The 24,464-nt window shown below is 35.1% G+C and overlaps 1 protein-coding gene across 7 annotated transcripts in view; it reads right to left on the reverse strand.

Moving 5' to 3' along the window:
* The window catches only part of DGKB (diacylglycerol kinase beta), a 700,672-nt gene that overhangs the window by 166,737 nt on the left and 509,471 nt on the right, over positions 1 to 24,464 (reverse strand). For all 7 annotated transcript variants that reach the window (XM_087426742.1, XM_087426849.1, XM_087426797.1 and 4 more), the window contains 2 exons: positions 14,676 to 14,766; positions 3,912 to 4,107 (listed from right to left, as the gene is read on the reverse strand). In XM_087426742.1, coding sequence (XP_087282868.1) covers positions 3,912 to 4,107; positions 14,676 to 14,766 — 287 coding nt within the window. The remainder of the gene's footprint in view (positions 1 to 3,911; positions 4,108 to 14,675; positions 14,767 to 24,464) is intronic.

The raw sequence follows: 24,464 nt of genomic DNA on the forward strand, positions 1-24,464 counted from the left end.
GTTGTTTCAAATACGGCAATAATGAATTTCAGCTAAGTTTTTATAGAACCTCTGAAGAATTGCAGTTATAACTCAGTGGAACAGAGTTTGAAAAATAATGGTTTAGCTGAAGGCCTTTATTTCTTTCAAAATGCTAATACCTCTACTTTCACCTGCAATCAGTCATTTATACATTAATGTGAATGAATTTACTAGACATCTTTCTGAGGCTTGGATTTAATTCAGAAGAGATGGAAGCAAAGATCAACTCAGCAACTGTAAGAAATGGGGAAGACTGAATATTAAGGCTAAGAACACTGAAGACCTACTTGGCCTAGTTTACAATTTTGCTTAAAGACCATACCATCTATACATAATACACTCATTTGTATTTAAAAAAAAAAAAAAGCCCACCAAAAAAACAAAAGACAAACCCACAAAGAAAATATCTACTGAATTAGATGAGTGTGAGTGTGAATATCTTTCAGAACTGCATCCAACTGTTTTAGAATATTTTTCTGGAACAATGATATAATTAAAAGAAGTACCAAAAGAAGTACTTATCATTTTGGTCAACTCAAATTAAATCAACCATAAAATTTCCAACCAGTGAATTTAATAATTTAAAATACTCTTATCTTATGCTGTGACTGTCCTCAAAGATTGCAAGCAAATTCATTGTGTAGGAGTCCCAGATTGTGTACTGCATTATGTAAATGAGGATTTAATGCTCCAAACCTGATCCTGTACCTTTGGTGTATGACATATTTTTAAGTAAAAAAAAAAAAAAACCCTGTAAACTTTGTTTTAATTTACATCCTTCTACTAAGTAAAATACTTTATCTTTATTACGAGAATCTAGTTATGTATGCTTCCCCTACTCTCCACACTCCCACCAAAAGCTTTCTAAAGTTTATGAAAACAACATCCATTCCAATATAGTAAAAAGTTTGGTTAAACTTCAGATTTTTTACAGAGGCTTATCAGAAAAGTTGTTAGTTAATATTCCAAGAAAGTGCTTCCTGAAAAAGAAGGAAGTTACATTATTAAATTTTTCATTTTTCTACTCATGTATTTTCTAAGAGTAAGAGATATTAATTTGAATCTGGGTTAAAGAAACATGTTGCGTTAGAGTTATATTTCCCATATTTCACTCTAAAGTCAATACTTGTAATCCTTTTGTGTAAATTTGAAAATATATTTAGATTAAAAACACTGATTGACCCTCACACTTAATACTATTGCTGTTTTTGTATCAAGAAATTAAAAACAAAATCAAATGATAGAAATATTTACCATTTAGTAAATGTAGGTATTTTAAGTAGTAAATTTCACTTCTACTAAGTATGACATTTAAGAATTAAGAGAATAAATTTGAAATCAAAACTTAGGCGCATTTTGCGATACTTTTGACATTCTGTTGCAAAATATATCAAAATTAAAAAAAAATTTCTTGATAAAATTAATAAAAAGGAAAGACTGATTAATATATAATAGTCTATTTTTTTATATTCAGCTATTGATAAACTCATCTTTAGCAATGAAATTATACTTATCTTGAACTAAATCTAAACCCAAACTACAAGCATAGTCGGTTAAGAGATGGAACAAAAAGTTGAGCTGAATCAATTATGAATATGCTTCTGTTATTGCTCATACAATGATCTTCAAAAACTCTGATTTCTCCTGTTTTTCTCCATGTTTGTACTGAGAAAAACGTATTCCTTAGGCACAAAACCTGTAGGTTCCCACTTTTTTTCTTTCCCAAGTTTATAGAAACTTGGTCCTAAGAGTTCCATAATAGAAAACAAGAAGACAGAATGGGAAGAGATACCTTTTCCTACAGTTATGGGCACTGTGAGAACACTTTTGGCTGATTTGTCTGTGCTTTATTCCAAAAGTGTATCCCTGAAAAAAGCATACAAAAAGGGGTGAGTGAAGCCAGCAAACGGCATATCTGCAGCAGCTCCATAGCAGGTGTACAGACACTTGTCCTGGTGGAGCACAGCCATGAGTCTTATAGACTTCAACAGCTCAGTGTGCGAACATAGTTGGCAGCTGAACATTGAAAATAAATTCAGATACATATCTGGAATGTCTACATGCAAAGGACATGCCAAGTATTGGTATGAAGTCACCAAACAGAAAAATAAACCTGGAAATTATTATATATAATATATATAATACTCTTTTTTAATTATGTAGGCTATATTGCCATGTAATATCTACGTACTCATTGATTCCCTAGGGAAAGAAGTAGATTTTTAAGTTTGATCTTAGTATGGTCTTTGAACTAATTTTAATGCCTAGAAAATTTTTACTAATCTTCTTAGAAATCTACTAATCTTACATTAAACATAAACCTAATATTAATGTCAATAACTCCTAGAAATTAATAATTATACCTAATTCCCCTCATTTTTAAATTAACATAGCACAGGGCCGGCCCCGTGGCTTAGCGGTTAAGTGCACGCTCTCCGATGCTGGCGGCCGGGGTTCGGATCCCGGGCGCGCACCGATGCACCACTTCTCCGGCCATGCTGAGGCCGCGTCCCACGTACAGCAACTAGAAGAATGTGCAGCTATGACATACAACTATCTACTGGGGCTTTGGGGGGAAAATAAATAAATAAAATCTTTAAATTAACATAGCACAAATATACTCATTTTTTCTATATATTTCTCCTTCAAAAAACATTTTCCTCCATTTTTTCAAACAGTTATATTCATTCTGAGTATAAAGCATTTTAATTTATTTGGTGTAATCTTGCTTGTACTACATTACATGACTCTTCAGGATTTATCTCTTTAGGATTACCTATACATTTATGGGGGGTCAAAACCTTCTGTCACTGGCAGGTTGTAATAAGCACCTCTTTCGAGAGGATACCTAATACTTTCTCTGTCAATCTTTGTCATCCTCATAGCCACCAAATTCCATATAACAGAAGTCACTGCCTACCAACAAAACATGAAGGTATTTCACACCACCATCAAGCCTACCAATTACCCTCACATTTATTTATTTAAAAATATATTTATTTGTTTTTGTTAGGCCCAGAAGGCTGTAAACTCTTCATATTTTTTCTTTGCTACACTGTGCCGAGCCAATATGTTTTCTTGGCTGTCTGAATGTCATCATTGGTGTTAGGTAGATTCTGGAATGTAAAAGAAATACTATGGATGATATACATAAATTATTGGGACAGGATTAATTATTAAAATACTACCAATTTGATATCTTTGTTTATAAAATCTATCAACAAGAATTAGTTGTCATGTCCCAATGTGAATTATATTACAATGGAGTTGAAAATTCTGATCCATAGCTATTCTATCCTATTTTGTTAGTTCTTTGCCCTCTGTTTTCCAGGTCTCCTACTTGTTGTTATTAAATTTCTGGAAAAATAGCAGCAAGTAACCAAAATTTATTGTGGGATATTTAAACATGCTTTTATATGTGATACTTAGAAGAATAGCTTAATGAAAGATAGCTTCAACATCATAGCCTGACTGAAAAAAGCCAAGAATAAGGAATCTTACAAGACAGCCTTAGAAAAGACTTAACTAGGCCCTTGTTACAGCAACTCAAACATCCTAACCAAGACAATCACATTCCAGAACTTAATGTACAATATATCCTATATTATTATCCCTAAATACCCACATGTATTTTATTTTCTGTGGGAAGAGCTCTATCCAAAGATGGAGAATAAAGAAGGAAAAAAAAATCCATGAAAAATATAGCCAGTTTATACATATTTTAGAATCTATTATGATATAATTTTAATTGTACATTAATATGTGATAATGTGAAAAATACAACTGCATAAATATATAAACTAAAGTGCAATGGAAAACTCTTTCATTTTAAAGCAGCCTTTGAAGGCAGATTAAGAAGCAACTTAACAAGTAAGCGCTAGAAAACTTACCTTGACTTGCAAACTTCAACTCTTTGGCATCTGTGAGCGTGGTCCTTTTGTCAGACCCCTTTTTCTCTATTCGGCGATGGCTTCGTCTTTTCTTAGACTCTCCCCAAAGATTGGATCCTCCATGCATGCTTGGTATATTCAAAATAGCAATTCCTTCCAGAGAGATGTTTATTATATCTATCTGTACTCCATCACACTGATCAATAAAAAGAAAAGAACAGAAACACTAAAATGTTTCATCTTTCTTTCCTTGATTTCTTCTTTAGCATTCCCTTATCTTTTAACAAGAGCTTTTAAACCCATAATCTTGTCATGTCTAAATAAACTTTTCAAGAACGCTTAAATGGTTACCCTAAATGTCAATATAAAAGATAAAGCAACCACTGACATTAACCAGTTATCATTAATAGTCCTTAAAAATGATCAGATTAAATCACTTGTGTGTCTTTGTTTACAGAAAACCTTAGGGAGGGACACTCTTTGGTGTCTGTATATATAACCAGCTGCAACTTCCAGTGTGTTACAGAGAGGTTGATTCTGGGATGTTTGGTCAAATTTCAGGCAGAAATTTTAACGATTGCCTCTATTTAGAATACACTGCAAGGCACTGTTAGGGGAAAGTAAAGAAACAATTCATAATTCACAGTCCCACTTTTTTGGGCAGAAAAGAAGTAGCTTAAGAGACTTTCGAAAAAGTAAAAGTAAAGTACAAAATAGCAATTCAAAGAGATGTGAACTACATTGGGAAGACCAAGGATGGTTTCTGGGACTAGGTTAAATTCCAAGCAGAGTGCCAAAGGCAATTAGAGGCACAGTTGTCTAAGTGAATATGGAGGACCAGGCAGGCTTAGTGAGGGAAATGCCAAGATTGCAGTAAAGGCAACCTCCAACCCATCATTATTTTATAGCTGCTGTATCAATAGATTGAAAAACATAAACAATTAGTCAGACAGATATTTTTGTTTGGTGACAAAACACCCTTTTGATTATGAAAAATATGGAACTTGCTAACAGACAATGCTTTCCTATATTCAGAGAGATCACCTTTTAATTTTTCGAATTTTCAGTTCGTTTCCACTGATTGACATGTGTGTTGAGTGATAAGGCTACACTATATTTTTAGAATTATTATTTATTTATTCATTTGCTTTGAGTTTTCTAAAATGTTAGTTGTTATAAATATATCCCAGATATTGTTCTCCCATTTTTTTAACATAAGTCAATATGGGAAGAGATGTAAACATATAACACTTTATTTTACAAATAACTTTGTTAAGGATACGCATTTCATAAATTAAAGTAGATCTGCACTGGGATTGTTTTATTTGCCATGTCTTATTACAGAAAAAACATTGATACTATTCATCATTCTTTCTCTTTTGAACCTAGAAGACATAATGCTCCACCAAAATAATAAAAACAAAAACCAAAACCTTCTATCCCCACATTTGCCTCACCATGCTGAGTCTAAGACTGCATCTTATTCACTATAATATAAAAACAGTGAAAAAAAGCAACATGTCTTGAGCCTACTTGGCAAGGCTAGAAACAAATTCTAGAGAAAGTGCCAAGTTTTCATTCAGTTTGTTTCAATGAGGGTGAAACCAAGGTCTGGATGATGCTTTTTTCCCCTAGAAACAAGGATTTTTTCCTCCTTTTCCTGTATTAAACTAAGATGATTTCTTTTTACTAAAGAATTCTGCTCATGTGTATACTCACTTACTGCTATATATTCTAGATAAACAGATATTAATTTCATAATTAAAAGTAATCTTGTGTAAATACCCTGCAGGCCTCAATGAATCAAACACATACTGTGTGTCAGGCCTCCCACTGTCTTCAAGTGGAATGTACTGGCTGGATAATTAGATAGTACATATTTTTTAACCTTATTTGCATGCATATTATATCTTTTGCACACTGACAAGCAGCAGTAACAACAAAAGTCAGATTACCACAGGGAATTCCCACAAAGAAGTCTTCATTCCTTATAATTTGCAGCCTAAATTAAAATAATTTGATCTTTGACAAGGATGAAATGTCAAGCAGAAGGGGGTCCTCTACAAGCCACGGCCTGTGGCTTCTGAAATCTGCCTAATTTATGTCAGTCACTTCTTAATACATATTTAAGTATTACACGAAAAAGATGATAAATATGCAATCTGACACCTTTGGTATTTCCCTGCTGTTAATTTATAAAGGTCTGGCTTCCCCCAAACTGACTAAAATCATTTAAATAACAGAAGAATTGTGAAATAAGCTGGAGTTGGGTCCCGGCTTCCATTTTCACTCAATATTGAACACAGCAGGTAGTACACTAAGACAATTATTTGACTAGGCCTTAGAACCCCACTGTGACAAGTTACTTTCAGAATTAGTGAGGAGTACTCCTTTGTTCATCTGCAGAAAAGGAGAGTATGTTGCAAATAGGCCTTTTTTTTTTTTAATTGAACTAGAGGAGTTACATGTGACAATTGAAAAACATCAGTGTACACTATTATTCATGTTTCCACTCTTTAGAGTCTTGTCACGTGTACTTTTAAGAAAACAAAGTAAGTAGCTCACTGAAAAGTGAAAAAAATCCTCAATAAGTCCTAAAGAAGAAGGAGCGATGAAGAATATTGAGGATCCTATGAGAACAGGAAAATGTACTTACATAAATTGCTATTTATTAATGATTTGTTTCCACTAGTTCTTGACCCCAAGCTACCTTCCTCTGTTTGCTTTAACATTATGTTCATTAGTCTGGAAAATTTCAGTGCCGGTTCTGATGGAGACCAGGGATTGTAGCACACAGTTGAGTGCATGGAAATAAAAGCTGAGGTGAAGGCTATGAAATATAAACAAGTTATAATACTGTGTCAGATAATATTTTCATCCGCTTTGAAGATTTATGATTTTTAAAAAGGTAGCTACAGAGGAAAAGAATATAAAAGCTTAAAAGCTAACAGCCTCGGTTGGTCAATAAATCCTGAATATTTTTATTATGTAGAGAAAAGGTCGTTAACATATAGTACTGTGGGAGCTATTTGCAGAGCGCAATGCTCTGATGCCATTGTCCACTATTCTTGGTTTTAAAATGGAAGATCTCATTCTAGAGGCAAATTTACCTCAAAGAAAAGAAGAGGGTTTAAATTTTTCTGCCAATGTGTTTTAATTCTAGTTTACGAATAGACCCTGTGCCATATTGTACAGAGGTGTTAAAGACAAGCTTTCATATGTGAATTTAGTATTTCAGATTCAGTTTACATGTCATTTGATAGGAAAATGTTCAAGATAAGCTTTTATATGTGAATTTAGTATTTCAGATTCAGTTTACACATCCTTTGATAGGAAAACTCAAAAGGTGAAGAACTTTGGAGAGCTGTAAGTGTAGAGAATAAATCTGATGAGATACAATTAATGATAAACTGTAAATATCTTTTCCATAGTCTAATTCTACGCCCAGGTCAGATAAAAATTATTCATAATTTTACTCAATGAAACATAAAAACCTTGCTTTGCTCATTGTATAAAATAGCATGGAGTAAAATGACTTATCTAAGCCGGCTTTCAGAAGTGTTTCTGCAAATTCATATGTAATTCATAAGACAAAATCATTTATGTTTTTGCAGAAAACTACAGCAGCAAACCTACAAATTAAAATAGACACCTATACATAAATGGTTGAGCAGTATCTCTTCTGATATTTGAAGGCTGTAGCACTCTACATTTTCCCAGTGATTAAGCTCCATGTTTTTTGAAAAGCATTTTATAAGTTTTACCCAGAAAACACAGTGTGATATGGGCTCAGAACATGACTTTGGGTAATTTTAGTATTAGCTGGCAGTCCAGCGATGGTGATGGAAGTGCTGATTGTGGATAACCACAAGATATCTTTCAGAGTGGAAGGGGAGATAGCAGGTAAGACAAAGATGAAAGCAAACCCAGAAAACAGGATAATTCAGGACTGGTACCACATGCGCACACACACAGTTGCTGAACGTGTTGACAGTAATAATAATAATATTGCTGCTTCAAGATATCAAGCATTAGCCATTAGTATTAGCAGAAAACTAGTTTAGTTTATATATTTATTTATATATTTTTCTTTTCTAGTAGGTTCTGTGAAAGCTAGAAATTAATCCTGGAATACCAGAATTCTTACCAAAAGTTACCTTATTAACACTAACTTCTGGTAAACATGAAAGAGAATTTTCATCTTTGGGTCATTCACTCTTCTTTTACCTGTCTCATTTCTTCTTTCCTCACTAAGAAAATTTATGATGTATTTTTCTTAATGAAATGATAACACTATGCCTCACCTCCACCACATTTCTTGTTCTTTCCTGGAATAAGGAATTATTTTTTTGTTTTGGACTAAGAGTCCACCTTTTGTTTCCTATGACTATCTTTGTTGAGGTCCTCACTTTTACTGTCTTCCTTCATCTTTCTTCTAGAACTTCACTGCAAAAAGGAAAAAACTACCTGGGAAGCTTTAGAAGAGAGGGTAGATCTTCATTTATTCTTAACTCACACACACACACAAACACACACACACAAACTAGGGCAGGAATAAACCTTTGGAGGTGATCGATATGTTAATGGCATTGATTGTGGTGATGGTTTCACAGATATGTACTTATCTCCAAATTCATCAAGTTGTACACATTAAATATGTACAGTTTTTTGTATGTCAACCATGTCTCAATAAAGTTGTTTAAAAAAAATGTCTATTCACAAGTTTCATTTCCTCCACCCTAAAATAGTGTTTTGGTAGGGCTAAAACTAGGCTATGGTATTCTAAATGCCTGTTGAAAGAGCGTACAGGATGATTTTGATAGTGGGGCACAGGCTACGCTGGGAAAGTCTGCTCCATTGCCTTTAAGAGTTCTGTGCTTTCCAGGTTACTGGGCAATAACAATCTTATCTTTCTAATCCTGCTAATTTATTTTGTGTCCTCAATACTCTTCTTGCTGTTTGTTAATTATCGAGATCATTTAGGTTTTACAGAAGTACTTAATAAGACAGCTCTCAGTATTTTGGGATGGAAATTCTTGGCCTTAAAACTTACCATCCTTCCCAGTCTCACTGACTACCAAAAAATTGAAACACTTTGGAGAATGGGCTATTTTATTCTCTCTTGAACTTTGCCTGGTACATGGAGCAAATTAAAAATCCATGAACTTCAATCCCAGATGTTGATCTGAGATTCTTAGATGCATATCCATGTCCCAAATAGTTTGATGCAAATTTTGCTTTTAATATATCATCTTGTAATTTTAAAGCTTTTCATTTATTTTTATTACTTTATCTTTTGTAACAAAGAAGATAATTGAAATTCTTAAAATTAAAAATTTCAACTTTTTTTTTTTTGAGGAAGATTAGCCCTGAGCTAACGTTTGTTGTCAATCTTCCTCTTTTCTGCTGAGGAAGATTGGCCCTGGGCTAATATCCATGCCCATCTTCCTCTACTTTATATGGGACGCCACCACAGCATGGCTTGATAAGTGGTGAGTTAGTTTGTGCCCGGGACAGAACCTGCGAACCCCGGGGCCACCAAAGCGGAGCGTGCGAACTTAACCGCTACACCACTGGGCCAGCCCCAGAATTTCGACTTTGCTAGTCTCTCTTTCTCTCTCTCTCTCTCTCACCATATATATAGGTATATTATATATATGTTATATATAGATTAGGGCTTGAGGTATTTTCGCTGTACACATCTTTGCTGCAAGCAGTTTTGCTGCAAACATTTTCACTGCACAACTAATTGGCCATAAAGGCAATTTGGCCATAAAAAATAAAACTTTAGGTTTCATTATGGTTTCATTTGGTTACAACTGGTGTTCATTTGGTTACAAATATGCATCCTAATGTTTGGATGAAATGATGCCTCTTTTAACGAAGGAAGACATTTTAGTGAAAAAAAGAAAAAAAGTACAAAGCCAAAGAAGGAGATGAATCAACAAGCAAAAAAAAAAAAAAAAAGAAGAAAGAAAGTATAGTACTGTGAAAGAAAGACTTGGAAGACAAAGTGCTTACGTAACAATCTGCAAACTAAAATCAGTTCTTTGTGCAGTATTTATATATATAATCTCCAATTGATTTGTTTCCTTAGATTTAAACATTTTGGCAGCAACGTAATTTTTGTTCCTCTTAAATTATTAAATAAAATGCTCATCTGCTCATCTCTGCAGTGGAGATGTAATAGATTCTCTCTAATTCCTAGGATTTTGACAAAGACTTAAATCTTGATAATGTATGTACATTGCCTAGCATCAAGCCTGAGGTACAGTTAATAATAGGTAAATCTTAGCTATTATCATATCAATAATTATCTATGATATTCATATCATTCCAAATATTCATCCCTTTTGGAAAAAGCTTCCTATATGAAAGAGAAATGTAAAGTAAAGGGTCATACAGCAAATGTTTGTTTTGAAGAAGCTACTGATAAAACATATATCTGTTACTTGACGTGCCCTTGTGCTGAAGTGGTTTCATTCTCAGCTATATATTCTCAAACCGTAGTTGGAATAATTTGAGGCCAAATAGGAAGCAACAGCAAACAGAATCAAATTTCCAAATTGCTGCTTTTGTTATATTTAATTATGAAGTAACCTTGAGGGTAGAAAGGCGTATTCTGCTAATATGATAGACTGGATTCATTAAAATGTGAGTAGAGAAGCAGATTTTGCATTACCATCCATACACGTAAACACATATACACACATACACACCAAGGTTTAAAATTGAGATAAATATGTAAAATTATAACAGTATTTCAAGATATGCAACAATAGAATGGGGAGTGCACAGCACTCATTCTGATTGATAAATGCTCTTGAAGTGATTCCCATAATAAGCCAGTAAATGCAGAGCCGGGAAGCCAGACTTGAAGGGCATGTAGAAACACAACCCTAAGAATAACTTAGTTCTAGTTGCCCATATTTCTTGGGGGAACATTCTAAATAGTTTTTCTAGAAGATGTAAAGCTCTGTGGAACAAAATCACTCAACTTTACCATTTATAACTTTAAAATCAATGTTTTTCACATTTATTTTCATTCAAACGTCTTTCGCTATATGATACAACTTTTTCCATGAACATTTTTTACTTTGTGACACATGTAATGTTATAGTATAGATCAATGTTTCTTTTTTTAATTAAGACTTTATTTTTTTTTTAGAGCAGTTTAAGGTTCATGGCAAAACTGAGGGGAAGGTACAGAGATTTCCCATTACCCCGTGTTCCCACACATGCATAGACTCCCCCATTATCAACATCTCCCACCAGAGTGGTACATTTGTTACAATTGATGAAGCTACATTGACACATCCTAATCACCCAAAGTCCGGGGTTTACATTAGGGTTCACTCTTGGTGTATATTCTATGGGTTTGACAAATGTATAATAATATTTATCCACCATCATTGTGTCATACAGAATATTTTCACGGCCCTAAAAATCTTTTGTGCTCTGCCTACTCATCCCTCCCTCCCCCTGCAACCCTTGGCAACCACTGACCTTTTTACTATCTCCATAGTTTTACCTTTTCCAGAATGTCATGTGTTGGCATCGTACAGTAAGTAGGCTTTTCAAATTGGCTTCTTTCACTTAGGAAAATGCATTTAAGATTCCTCCATGTCTTTTCATGGCTTGATAGCTCATTTCTTTTTAGCACTGAACAATTATTCCATTGTCTGGATGTACCTCAGTTTATTTATCCATTCACCTACTGAAGGACCTCTTGTTTGCTTCCAAGTAATATAGTAGTACTTATTATTGTAATTGTGTGCAGGATTTTGAGTTGACATAAGTTTTCAACTCCTTTGGGTAAATACCAAGGAGTATGATTGCTGGCTCATATGGTAAGAGTATGTTCAGTTTGTAAGAAACCACCAAACTATCTTCCAAAGCAGCTCTAGTATTTTGCATTCCCATCAGCAATGAATGAGAGTTCCTGTTGCTTCACATCCTCACCAGCATTTGGTGTTTTCAGTATCCTAATAGGTGTGCAGTGGTATCCCATTGTTGTTTTAATCTTCATTTCCCTGATGACATTGGATGTGGAGCATCATTTCATATACTTACTTGCCATCTGTATATTTTTTTGGTGAGGTGTCAAAGTCTTTGGCTCATTTTTCAATGGGATTATTTTCTTCTTGTTGAGTTTTAAGAGTTCTTTGTATATTTTGGATAACAGTCCTTTATCAGACGTGTCTTTTGCAAATATTTTCTCTCAGTCTGTGGCTTGTTTTCTCATTCTCTTGACCTTCTCTTTCACAGAGTAAAAGGTTTTAATTTCAATAAAGTCAAGCTTATCGATTATTTCTTTCAGAAATTGTGGCTTTGGTGTTGTATGTAAAAAGGCAACACCATGCCCAAGTTCATCTAGGTTTTCTCCTATGTCATCTTCTAGAGTTTTATAGTTTTGCACTTTACATTTAAGTCTGTGATCCATTTTGAGTTCGTTTTTGTTAAGGGTGATGGTCTGTGTCTAGATTCACGTTTTTTGCCTGTGGATGCTCAGTTGTTCCAATACCATTTGTTAAAAAGATGTTCTTTGCTTCATTGTATTACATTTCCTCCTTTGTCAAAGATCAATTGACTATGTTAATGCGGGTCTATTTCTGGGATCTCTATTCTGTTCCATTGATTTATTTGTTTATTTTTTCACCACTATCACACTGTTTTGAGTACTGTAGCTTTATAGTAAGTCTTAAAGTCAGTTAGTGTCAGTCCTCCAACTTTGTTCTTCTCCTTAAATATTGTGTTGGCTTTTCTGGGTCTTTTGACTCTCCATATAACTTAAGAATTAGTTTGTTGATATTCACAAAATAATTTGCTGGAATTTTGGTTGGGATTATATTAAATCTATAGATCAACTTGGTAAGAACTGACATCTTGACGATATTGACTTTTCCTATTCATGAACGTGGAATATCTCTCCTAATCTTTTTTCAGCCTGTGTTTAGTGGTAGGACAAGGTAAGGAGAAGAGCAAGAGGCTTCAGAGTATTCACCCTACATTCAACCAGAACCCACATTTTTAATTTTTTTCATTTTTGCTTTCTGCTACAGACTTTCTTTGAGCATAGGTTTCTGAGGGTAAGAAATGCTCAAAATTGACTATATAAAGAATTCTTTTAAATAATGATTTTTGAGAGTAAAGAAAGATTTTTGATGTTTTTTATAAATATATATGCACATATATAACTATATAAATATATAACTGTATATATATATATAAAACATATACACATGTATATCTTCATAAATAGTAATCATAGAAAGTCCAAGTTGAGCCCAATCCTTCACCTTTTGTAATTATATTCCTTTTCATGGTTATGATCTGATTCAGTCATGAAGGGCTCTTTTCATTCCATGACTATCAATTCTACTTGTAATGCTTCAACTTATCTACCAATCATGATGAGAAAAGAGTCTGAAAGGGTTACATTCTGAAATAGTACCACTTTGCTGCTATTATCATTAATAGTAAATTAGAAAGCTAGTGGCCGGACCTGTGGCTTAGTGGTTAAGTGCACGCGCTCCGCTACTGGTGGCCTGGGTTCGGATCCCGGGCGCGCACCGACGCACTGCTTGTCCAGCCATGCTGAGGAGGCGTCCCACATACAGCAACTAGAAGGATGTGCAACTATGACATACCACTATCTACTGGGGCTTTGGGGAGAAAAAGGAAAAAAAGGAGGAGCATTGGCAATAGATGTTAGCTCAGAGCCGGTCTTCCTCAGCAAAACGAGGAGGATTAGTATGGATGTTAGCTCAGGGCTGATCTTCCTCACACACACACACAAAAAGCTAGGATAATGAAGAACCTAGCCGGGCCATTATGATCCTATGTGGTCCATAACTACTTCTGTTTACCAAACTTATTACTTGAATATATGCCACTAATGATTTAGGTCTGAGTAGACAGCATTCAGTAGACAACTTATGCATTTATTTTTAAAACGAAAAGTGTTGAAGCCAATATTTCTCAATTCATATCAGCTAGTCATTATGTGTTCTTGTTTTATAATCCCATTCCTTTGGTTTGCCTTTACCACTTATCAAAATATAACTCTTCCTTTTTCTTTACCCCTAAAATTTCTCAATAAAACCACGTCATTTTCTATTATCACCCATCTCCAAATTTTTTAGTCCTACAATGTCTATTTCTTTTTCTTTTTGGTGGACCTATTTGCTCCAAATCTTTTTAAAGTGTATCTTTTCTTGCTATATTTGCTCTCTTTCTTGACTTTTCCACTTCCTATAAATGTAATGGGGAAATGGCAACCTCGGGAACTGAGAAAAGCTAGTTAACGAATGGGAATGAAATGGAGAAGTATACTTTTTAACCTTTATTCACGAAAGTAAGTACAATTTTAGTGAACTGTGTTTTAAAGGTTATAAGATATTGAGACCTGAAAATAATGTTTTTTTCATGTATCTTGCAACTTTTTTATTTCTCTTCAAGTATCTTTTTCATCTTACATTTTTCTATCCACACTATGCCTAGTTACTTTTCTGATTTCTAAAGCTGTGTTCCACCTCTCATTCTTTTACACTGTATTAAAACAACTCATACCCAAACTTAACTTTATACTAGTATTTCAGATAGTGCAAGATTCCTAATAAGTGAGAGAAATGAAATTTTAGAATCATGGTTAAGCTATGTGGATTGCTCAAATATAACTCCTTCCATGAGTTACCACAAACATATTAATAACTAAACTCAAGTCATTTCATAGTATTATAAAAGAGAATTCATTTTTATTACCTCTATTTCTACAGATTCATGTAGCTTCTTGCAGGTGGCTGAGAAAGTTTCAGATGTGCCAAACTCAAAATACCAAAATTTGTTCTTCATTCTGAAAAAGGAAAGGAGGAAGTAGTTTAGGCAATTATCAATAACAGAAGGGATTTTTTTTTTTTTAATTGGGTAGCCCTGTCTTGTATTACAAGTGATAGAAAACGTTTGAGGACATGTACCATCCATTATGTAATAGATGATCACATAATTTTCAAAGCTTAAATATGGGTGTCAAATTGTATGATTGCCCCTGAGGGGATTACAGGAATGTGTTCATCTGACAGATTCAAGTATATTTTGTCTTTTCTATATATTGGTTGCTCAGATTTTAAAATATGATTTTAGTGCTTATAATTCTAGGCTGGTTCTTAGACAGCTTGTCTTTAGACCAGATTCTCTGTAATCATAAAGAAAAAAAGTCAAATTTAGGTTCTTCAAGAGAAAAAAGAGATGAAGCTAAATATGCCAAATTTTTCTAGACGGCTATGTATTCATTAGAAATTGGCATGACTGGATAGCATATTAAAAAAATAGTGGTTATCTATAAAGATAAAAAATTTAGCAACCTTGGGATAACCATTAATTATTTTTTAAGATATTGTTCTCTTTTAATGAACAATAATGAGAAATTATGATACAGCATGGAAGAATTAAAGACACAATATTTCATCAATATAACAAAACTTGCAAAGAAAAAATATATTTTAAAATATTTCAGTATTTAATCTGGAAGTAAGATGTTCAAAATTTATTTTCCCCATGACCCAATGACCATATCCTTCTTTCTCTGTGCCAGGTAATTAAATTTATGATTATTTAATGTAATTTTGCAAAGGTTGACTAGATTTTTATATTATCCACTATTGGATTTAAAGTCATTCTCATGAAAAAGAAATGCAATTTTTAATTATACATATTCTAATAAGTTATCATGCCCTCAACTAGAAGAAAATACAGGTAAAATAAGATACATTTTCACACATAAAAGCAAAACAGAAAGAAATTTTTGTTATGATATTCAAATATATCCCTCACATCAAATTATTCTTTTCAACTTACAAATATTGACATGTGCTTTTCATATTAGAATGTAAAACATTTCAACAATTAAAAACACATTTGGCAAAGACCTTACTACATAATTCAACCCTATTATTAGTTATGGAAAATGACATGGAACCTAATACAGTGCTTATTATTATGCTGTGTTGAATAGAGTTCTTTGCTATGAAATTACAAATTATGAAAATAATCTCATCTATTTAGACACATTAAATAATATTTAGCTTCATATAAGGTTTTATTTGATAACAAAATTTTCACTAGCCCTTTTTGTATCAATTACCATATTCACGTCAGTAATCTGAGGACCAATGTAGGTTTCATAGGATTCAAGCACCATAAATCCTTATTCTTTTCTAGAGAATATTTTCTTTGGGTTATGGCCTGATTTCATATATCTGAGTAGATAAAAATAGATGATAGCTAGTTAGAAAAACAGGGGCAAATGTTTAACATCAAGATCTGTGGGCCTGAGCCTACATGCAAGTATATATTAAATTAGTGCAAATATCTACTTTATAGAATAGACGTGCTTTTACAAATTTACACAACGGCTGAAGTTATGTAAAATTAAAAATATTTTCCTATTGATTCATCATTCTGATGAAAAATATGTCATTCAGTAAATTGAGAGGAAAATATTAGTCTGTGTGAGGTGGTCTCAAGACAACCTCAGAATAATAATTAGCAGATGTTTTATGACTGGAATTGTCTTTCTACATCCAGCAAATTTTCTAAAAACGTTATTGTATTGGCCTTTTATCCTGACCTTCCTGGATTCATTTATTCCTCCATTCATTCATTCAACAAATATTTAGTGAGAACATTCACTTCCTACTGTGTTAAATTCTAAAGATACAAATATGAACACACTTATCTTTGTCTCCGATGAGCTCAGAATGTTGTAAGATTATGGGCATAGAAAATAATTAAAAAGTATATTCTCTAAATGAAATATGAGCAAAGTATTGTGGGAAAACACTTCAATGAATCTAGTACTTTTACCTCAGGGAGTTCAGAATGCTTTGGAAGAGAAGGTGACATTTTAATGGAAAAGTAGAGGAAGACAAACAGGAGGAAGAGGAGACAAGTTCTGGAAGTTTTTAGAAGTGTAGTTTAACTCAAGAGAACGCTGAGTGCAGGCTAACAAGAGTGTTTTTCAGAACACGTATGCTAAGTTAAGGGGTTTGGACTTGATATGGTAGATTAAGAGCAGGCTGACAGAAGCTGATGAGCAGTGGAGTGACAAGGCCAACTGTGTTATATGGGCAAATAAGTCTAGTAGAAATAACTAAGTGAGCCGAAATGTTGAAATGCTGGTACTGTGGACAGAAATGTGGCTGACTAGTACAAATGAAATACAATTGAAGGCTTAAACCAAGTGACAAGGGAAATGGAGAAGACAGGCTCAATTTAAGAGACATAAATGAGATAGAATCAACAGGAACTGGTGATACTAGATTATACCGATTTCTGCCATACCTAGGTTTTCTCTGGACGCCTATGTGGGAATGCCAGAGCATTACTAGAGCAAAAGAAGGGCTGTGGGCTATATTTTGACAGGTTCTGTGATCTAACGTATATTGTATTGCAGTTCGAAAATTAAATAATATATGAGGCTTCTGATTGCATATAAATGATTACTCTCTATTTTTTCCATTCTGTCCATCAAACTTCTTCATAGCTTAGTTAGGATGATGAGGAGCCTGTGTCAGATAACCAAGAGACACTCACTTTAGCAAACACATCACAAGAAACAGAAATTCTGAGAATTTACATTCAGCCTTTATTCACCATATTAGTTAGCATTACTGCTCATGTGCAAAAGCTGCTTTAAATTCTCCATTATTACAACCATTTTATGTTTCACTTAGATAAATATATGGAGGTAATAAAAAGCACATAGAATCAGATTCCACATGACAAATTAAAAGCTGTTAAATTTTATTTTTTTCAACCAAACTGGTCTTTAGGTTGTAGAAATGCAAAGAAAAGCACATTTAAGCATGTATGCTATTTATTTCTATGGCTTATATTAGAAAATGATCCAAATAATTCAAACTCAAATCTGTCAGAGAAAACATATACCTTTGGACTTTAAGGTAACTGGACATGTAACTCATTGTGAAATGTTCACACCAAAGTCAAATTTATTGTATTCTTAGACAGGCTTTGTGATGGCAGGTATGATGACAAAAATGTCCTACCAAAAAAAAATTATTCATACTATTACAATTTTAAGTTGTTAATATATTAAACCTCATTTCAATGAATTTAATTGTAAGTCTACAGGTTTCAGTTTAATATTTAAAGTGCTTGGCTACCAGATGTTCAGATAAAAATGAAAAAATTAGCTCCCATTTACCAGGCATTTTGTCACTAACAGTAATGTTGCTTCTTTTACATATCCTCAGAGAAATGTTGCTCAAGCAAAAAACAATTTTTGTTATTATGAAATTTAGTTAATATTTAGTTCTCCGAGATCTGAACTTTTAAATAGGTAATTTAATTTCTAGCAATATACTTTTCTTGGAGTTTTTCTTCCTAGTTTATACGTTTTTTGCTTTGTCTTTTGTCTGTTAATGCAGCCAATATTAAACAAAGCAAACAAACAAAACTTGAATTGCTGGTATATTTCCCAAAAAGCATATCGAAGAACCTAATTAGACATGAAGCTCGTTTCTAACAGAGATGCAACATAAAGAGAGGGGTGAAATCGCCTCGTTTATCTTACCGTAGAAAGCTCAAAAGTCATAAACACACAAAGTTTTAATTCAATGAAATCACTCTTAAATTAAAGGTTAACTTTTTCTCTCACAGGTGTGTTTCTGTTATTATTTTCTGTATTTAGTGGTGATACGGGAGATATAGGAAGACCATTTAATACGTATAAAACTGAAAAGTCTGCTAATAGACACTTGAATCTCTTTTCAAGCAACTTTAACTAAGTGATTCCATCTCCACCGTATGGATAACTTGCTTACCAGATGAGAAAATAAATCTCTTTTGATCTTTGCTTTTCAAATGAAAGCCAAAACATAAGGTCTTAAGTAACTTAGTTAAAATGGGTTTAAATCCAATGTATTTTTTACTCATTAAGGATGTTTCAAAGATCTCATCCTTTACATTAGCTTTCTTTCACTTTTGTCCTGTTATGAAAGTATTTCAACAATTATATCAAATCTGGTTTTAAAATTATTTCCTCATGGAGGTCAATGTTTCTACCAATCCAATAACTTTATTTTAACAAAATACTAAGTGTTACAATTCGATAAAGTACCCCAGAAGCAGAGCAGGAATTTTGTACTTGGCTAACAATGTTGTTGATGAAAGATGCAGCACTGTTGACTTATAGCAATAGGGTTATGGTTTAAAGTGGTACATTTATGTCACAGAATCAATTCAGTTTTATCTGTTTTTCATTACCAAGAGACATTACACTAAACATTGGTTACAGAGTTAGTCATTTATTCCTAAACGTAGTGAGGTGTTAATGTTTAAAAATATACCACAAGTCAAATGGAAGGGCTCTAGTGGGACCTGATTTCACCAGCAGATGAGCAGCATCTGAAAGGAGCAGCTCGAGGAAGGAGAAGCACTTATGGGGTAGCTGCAGCAAACAGAGTGTTGGCAGAGCATCGAGGCCTTGTTAGTGTAACAACTATAGCTTAGCATAAGGGTAAGGGGGGGGACACTTGTAGTTTTCATTGTTTGTCACCTCTTGAAGCCTCCTATAAACTAAATGCCATCTGTATGGATTTCAGTAACAGGCATTTTTTAAGAATTAAGTCAATATCCAACTCCAATGAAATCAGCAATTTAATTTTTTTTGATTGGCCACTATAAATTCACCAATAAATGATTATGAAAAAGGTGTTCAAAATTTGAAATCTTGGAATTAATGGAAACTTTCACTGCAATTTATAAAAAGCATAGTATCAAACACTTAAGTATACAAAGAGTTACATATTTGCACGTATGAATTAAAACTACAATTTTATGGTAATTACTATCCATGTGAACATACTAGTGACAGAAGTAACTCTATTTCATTACATTTTATAAAAATATCGCATTTTATTTAAACCCTCAAACTTATGCTTTTTTAAAATAGCAATTTGTACTTCTCTCACAGTAAGAGAATAATGTTGAGAATATTATTTCATAAGGAGGAAATATGGCTGTAATGACTACAGTGGGGACATTTTATATTTATACCAAAGAGAGCAAACATTTTTCATGTCTCCAAACAACCAGTAGAGATATAATTTTTTTTCAAATAACATATAAAAATGCTTGTATCTAATGCTCATTCATAAGATATGATTGTTAAGTCTCAAGGAGACAATGAAACAAGCTATAGAAACTTCAGACAGAATCACATAATATTCATTCTTAGTTTGTAAAAAAAAGATGGATATTCTAAACGTATAATTTTTAACCTGAATTACTTTTACAGGAATACAGAAAGTTTCTCATATGCAAGTATATGAAAATGCACCCACAGAGCAAATATTTTAATATATTTTTTTCAGTTCTCTCACAATTCTCTTTTAAAAAAAGTGTGGTTATGTAAGAGAGTTTTTGTATATAAGAACTTTCTATCATAATACTAATCAATTATTTCTTTCCTAAATGTTATTTTTTCTTTGCTTTATACTGCACATTAAAAATAATTATGAGCGTTAGACTGGATAAATATAAAAGCAGTAGTGACGCTAGATTGCAGAGTCCAATGTAAAGAAGTATATATACATAGTAAGCTCCCAAAGAGCACTGACAAAGTAGTTATATGAAATGTAAAATTAAACATATAATATGTTTAAACACTGTCCAAGCGTGTTTAGAACTGAATATCTTTCAATAATAATTAGATATTTACTCTTAAAATAAATATTTCATAACTATAAAAGTTTCCCTAAGAAAAATGTTAGGAAGATGCAATGAAATTTCTGATAGCAATAATTATTATTACCATTGAGCATGGCACTGTCACAGGCGAACTCAATGAGGCTTAGAAGCCACTTTCCCACCATTACATGGGAACTAACAAAATCTAACTCAAAAAACTCTAGCTTTTTTCCCCCATACTGTCTCTCATTTAATATAATAATAAATGTGGGGGGGGCGGAGTCAAGATGGCGGCGTAAGCAGACTCGGAACTCACCTCCTCCCGTGGACACAGCCAATTTACAATTACTTGTGGAAAAATTACCCCTGAGACAGAACTGAAAACTGGATGAGAGGAACTCCTGCAACAACGGACAATCCTAACTGAGGTGGAAGAGGCAGAGACTCCCTTCTGGAGAGGAAAAACACCACCTTCACAAGCCGCCAGCTTCACGGCTGCCGGGAGCAGCTCACAGGTACGCAGCCTCCCTGGAGGCGCGGGGCCCTGAGCCGGGGAGCGCCCCCGCTGTGGGCATTTTGTGGACCCAGCAAAATCGACACCAGCAGCATAATATCTGACTTTGCCTGCTACTAAAGCACTGGGGAGTACCCCCAGAAAACCCGGTTCACAAAGAAACTAAAACTGGCTCTTAAAGGGCCCGTGCACAAACTCACCCGTTTCAGAAAGCATCCTAAAATCACCAGAAAGAAGGGTGCACAGTGCTGTGGTGAAAAGAGACTCACCTAATAGGCCCTGAGTGCATCTCAGTGAGGGGTGACGCTCTCCAGGGACTGGGACATTGGCGGCAGCCATTGTTGTGGCCTGGTGTGGGTGTGCTGACACAGACGCCATTGGAGTTCTCCCTGAGGCCTGCTAGCCCAGGGTCTGCCCCACCTGCTAGAGCACCTATTTAATCCAACTCAGCTAGGGCAGGCAGCCGACCCTAGAGACTGGCCCCCCCCAACAACAAGCCCACAGGCAACTTGTGGGCCTGCATAGATTGGTGACAGGATTCTCTGCAGCCTGGCAACTGAGCCGACTTGAGCAGGGCAGGGTGTGCACAAGGAGTGGGTGGAGAGTGTGTGGTGGTGGCGGAGTGTGTGGGGCTCCCGCCATGGAGAGACTGGGTCCGCTTGGGAAGGTCAGGGTGCTCAAACAGGGCAGGAATGTGTTGACTGTGTGTGTGGACCTGTGGGCGGCAGGGCTTGTCAGCTGCAGAAGACTTGTGCTTCTCCAAGACCCACATAGGAGGTGTGCCCCACCTTGCAAAGCCTGAAACAATTGGGTGCTCCTGTGCCTGAGGCCAGCCCCACCAAGCTACAATCCTCAGAGAGCTGACAAGAGACCTAATAGGCTAGAGGCTTACAGCAATTGTAAGGCCCTGAGCCTAACAACCTGCCACGCTGGGGGCCTACTCACTTAAAAGAAATACTGCAACACAAATGTGGTATTAGAACTTACAGCCAACTGTCCCGGGGCTCCCCACACGTGATAAAGAGACTGAAGGGCCCACAACAACTACAAGCAGCTGAGCATTACAACAGCTGGCCAGGAGCATAACTCAGCCTCCCTGGGCACATACAGGGAGAGCAAACAGGCCACAACAGAAGGACACACGTAGCCCACATAGGGGTCACCCCTGGAACATTGAGAACTGAGGGAAGCACACTGGAAGCCTCCTAAGGCATCACTTACATGAGGTCACCTATCCAAGAGCAGGAGACGTAGCTGACCTACCTAATATGTAGACACCAGCACAGGGAAAGAGGCAAAATGAGGAGGCAAAAGAATACATTCCAAGAGAACAGGACAAAACCCCAGAAAAGGAACTAAGTGAGACAGAAATGAGCAACCTACCCGACAGAGAGTTCAGACTAAGAGTGTTAAGGATAGGGCCGCCCCATGGCTTAGCGGTTAAGTGCGTGCGCTCCGCTGCTGGCGGCCCGGGTTCGGATCCCGGGCGCGCACTGACGCAACGCTTCTCCGGCTATGCTGAGGCCGTGTCCCATATACAGCAACTGGAAGGATGTGCAGCTATGACATACAACTATCTACTGGGGCTTTGGGGGGGGGGGAATAAATAAATAAAATCTTTAAGAGTGTTAAGGATGCTCACTGATCCAGGGGGAAGAATAGATGAACTCAGTGAGAATGTCAACAAAGAAATGGAAGATATAAAAAAGAACCAATCAGAAATGAAGAATACAATACTGGAAATAAAAAATTCACTAGAGGGACTCAAAAGCAGAGTAGAGGATACAGAAGAATGGATCTGTGAGCTGGACGAAAGACTAGAAGAAATTACCCAAGGTGAACAGGTAAAAGAGAAAAGAATTAAAAAGACTGAGGACAGTCTAAGGGACCTCTGGGACAATATCAAGTGCACTAACATCCGTGTTATAGGTGTCCCGGAAGGAGAAGAGCGAGACAAGGGGGCAGAGAATCTATTTCAAGAAATAATAGATGAAAACTTCCCTAACCTAAGGAAGGAAACAGACATCCAGGTACAGGAAGCACAGAGAGCCCCAAATAAGATAAACCCAAAGAGGCCCACACCAAGACACATCATAATCAAAATGTCCAGAATTAAAGATAAAGAGAGAATCCTAAAAGCCGCAAGAGAATGTCAAGTTATGTACAAAGGAAACCCCATAAGGCTATCAGCTGACTTCTCAGCAGAAACCTTACAGGCTAGAAGAGAATGGCATGATATATTTAAAATGCTAAAAGGAAAAAACTTACAGCCAAGAATACTCTACCCAGCAAGGTTATCATTCAAAATGGAAGGAGAGATCAAAATTTTCCCAGATAAGCAAAAATTAAAGGAGTTTGTCACCAAGAAACCAGTGCTACAAGAAATGTTAAACGGACTGATTTAAGGGGAAAAGAGAAGACCACAAATAGGAAAAATCATCTATTTCCATGATTAGAACGTAATGGATACAAATGCACAACAAAGAGGTTAGATATGATATCAAAAACATAAAAGGAGGGAGGAGGGGAGTTAAAGAGTAGAGCTTTCAGACAGAGGTCAAACTAAAGTACCATCAATTCTGTATAGAAGAAGAAAGGAACAGAGAAGGACTACTAAAACACTGAGAAAAAAAAAAAGTTAAAAAATGGCAGTGAGTACATACTTATCAATAGCTACTTTAAACGTCAATGGACTATATGCTCCAATTAAAAGGCATAGGGTGGCTGACTGGATAAAAAAAACAAGACCCATATATATGCTACATACAAGAGAGACACTTCAGACCTAAAGACACTCACAAACTGAAAGTGAAGGGATGGAAAAAGATACTCCACGCAAATGGCAATGAAAAGAAAGCTGGGGTAGCAGTACTCATATCAGACAAAATAGACTTTAAAACAAAAACTGTAAAAAGAGACAAAGAAGGGCATTACATAATGATCAAGGGAACAATACAACAAGAGGATATAACACTTGTAAATATCTACACACCTAATGTAGGTGCACCTAAATATATAAAGCATAAAAACAGACATAAAAACAGAAATAGACAGTAACACAATAATAGTAGGGGACTATAACACTCCACTTACACCAACGGATAGATCATCCAAACAGAAGATCAATAAGGAAACATTGGCCTTAAACGATACACTAGAACAGATGAACCTAGTAGATATATACAGAGCATTCCATCCAAAAACCAATGAATACACGTTCTTTTCAAATGCACATGGAACATTCTCCAGGATTGATCACATATTAGGCCACAAAACAAGTCTCCATAAATTTAAGAAGATTGAAATAGTACCAAGCATCTTTTCTGACA

This window comes from Ceratotherium simum, chromosome 1 (assembly GCF_057802395.1).
Source record: "Ceratotherium simum simum isolate JZ-2026a chromosome 1, ASM5780239v1, whole genome shotgun sequence".
In the NCBI taxonomy this organism is placed as follows: domain Eukaryota; kingdom Metazoa; phylum Chordata; class Mammalia; order Perissodactyla; family Rhinocerotidae; genus Ceratotherium; species Ceratotherium simum.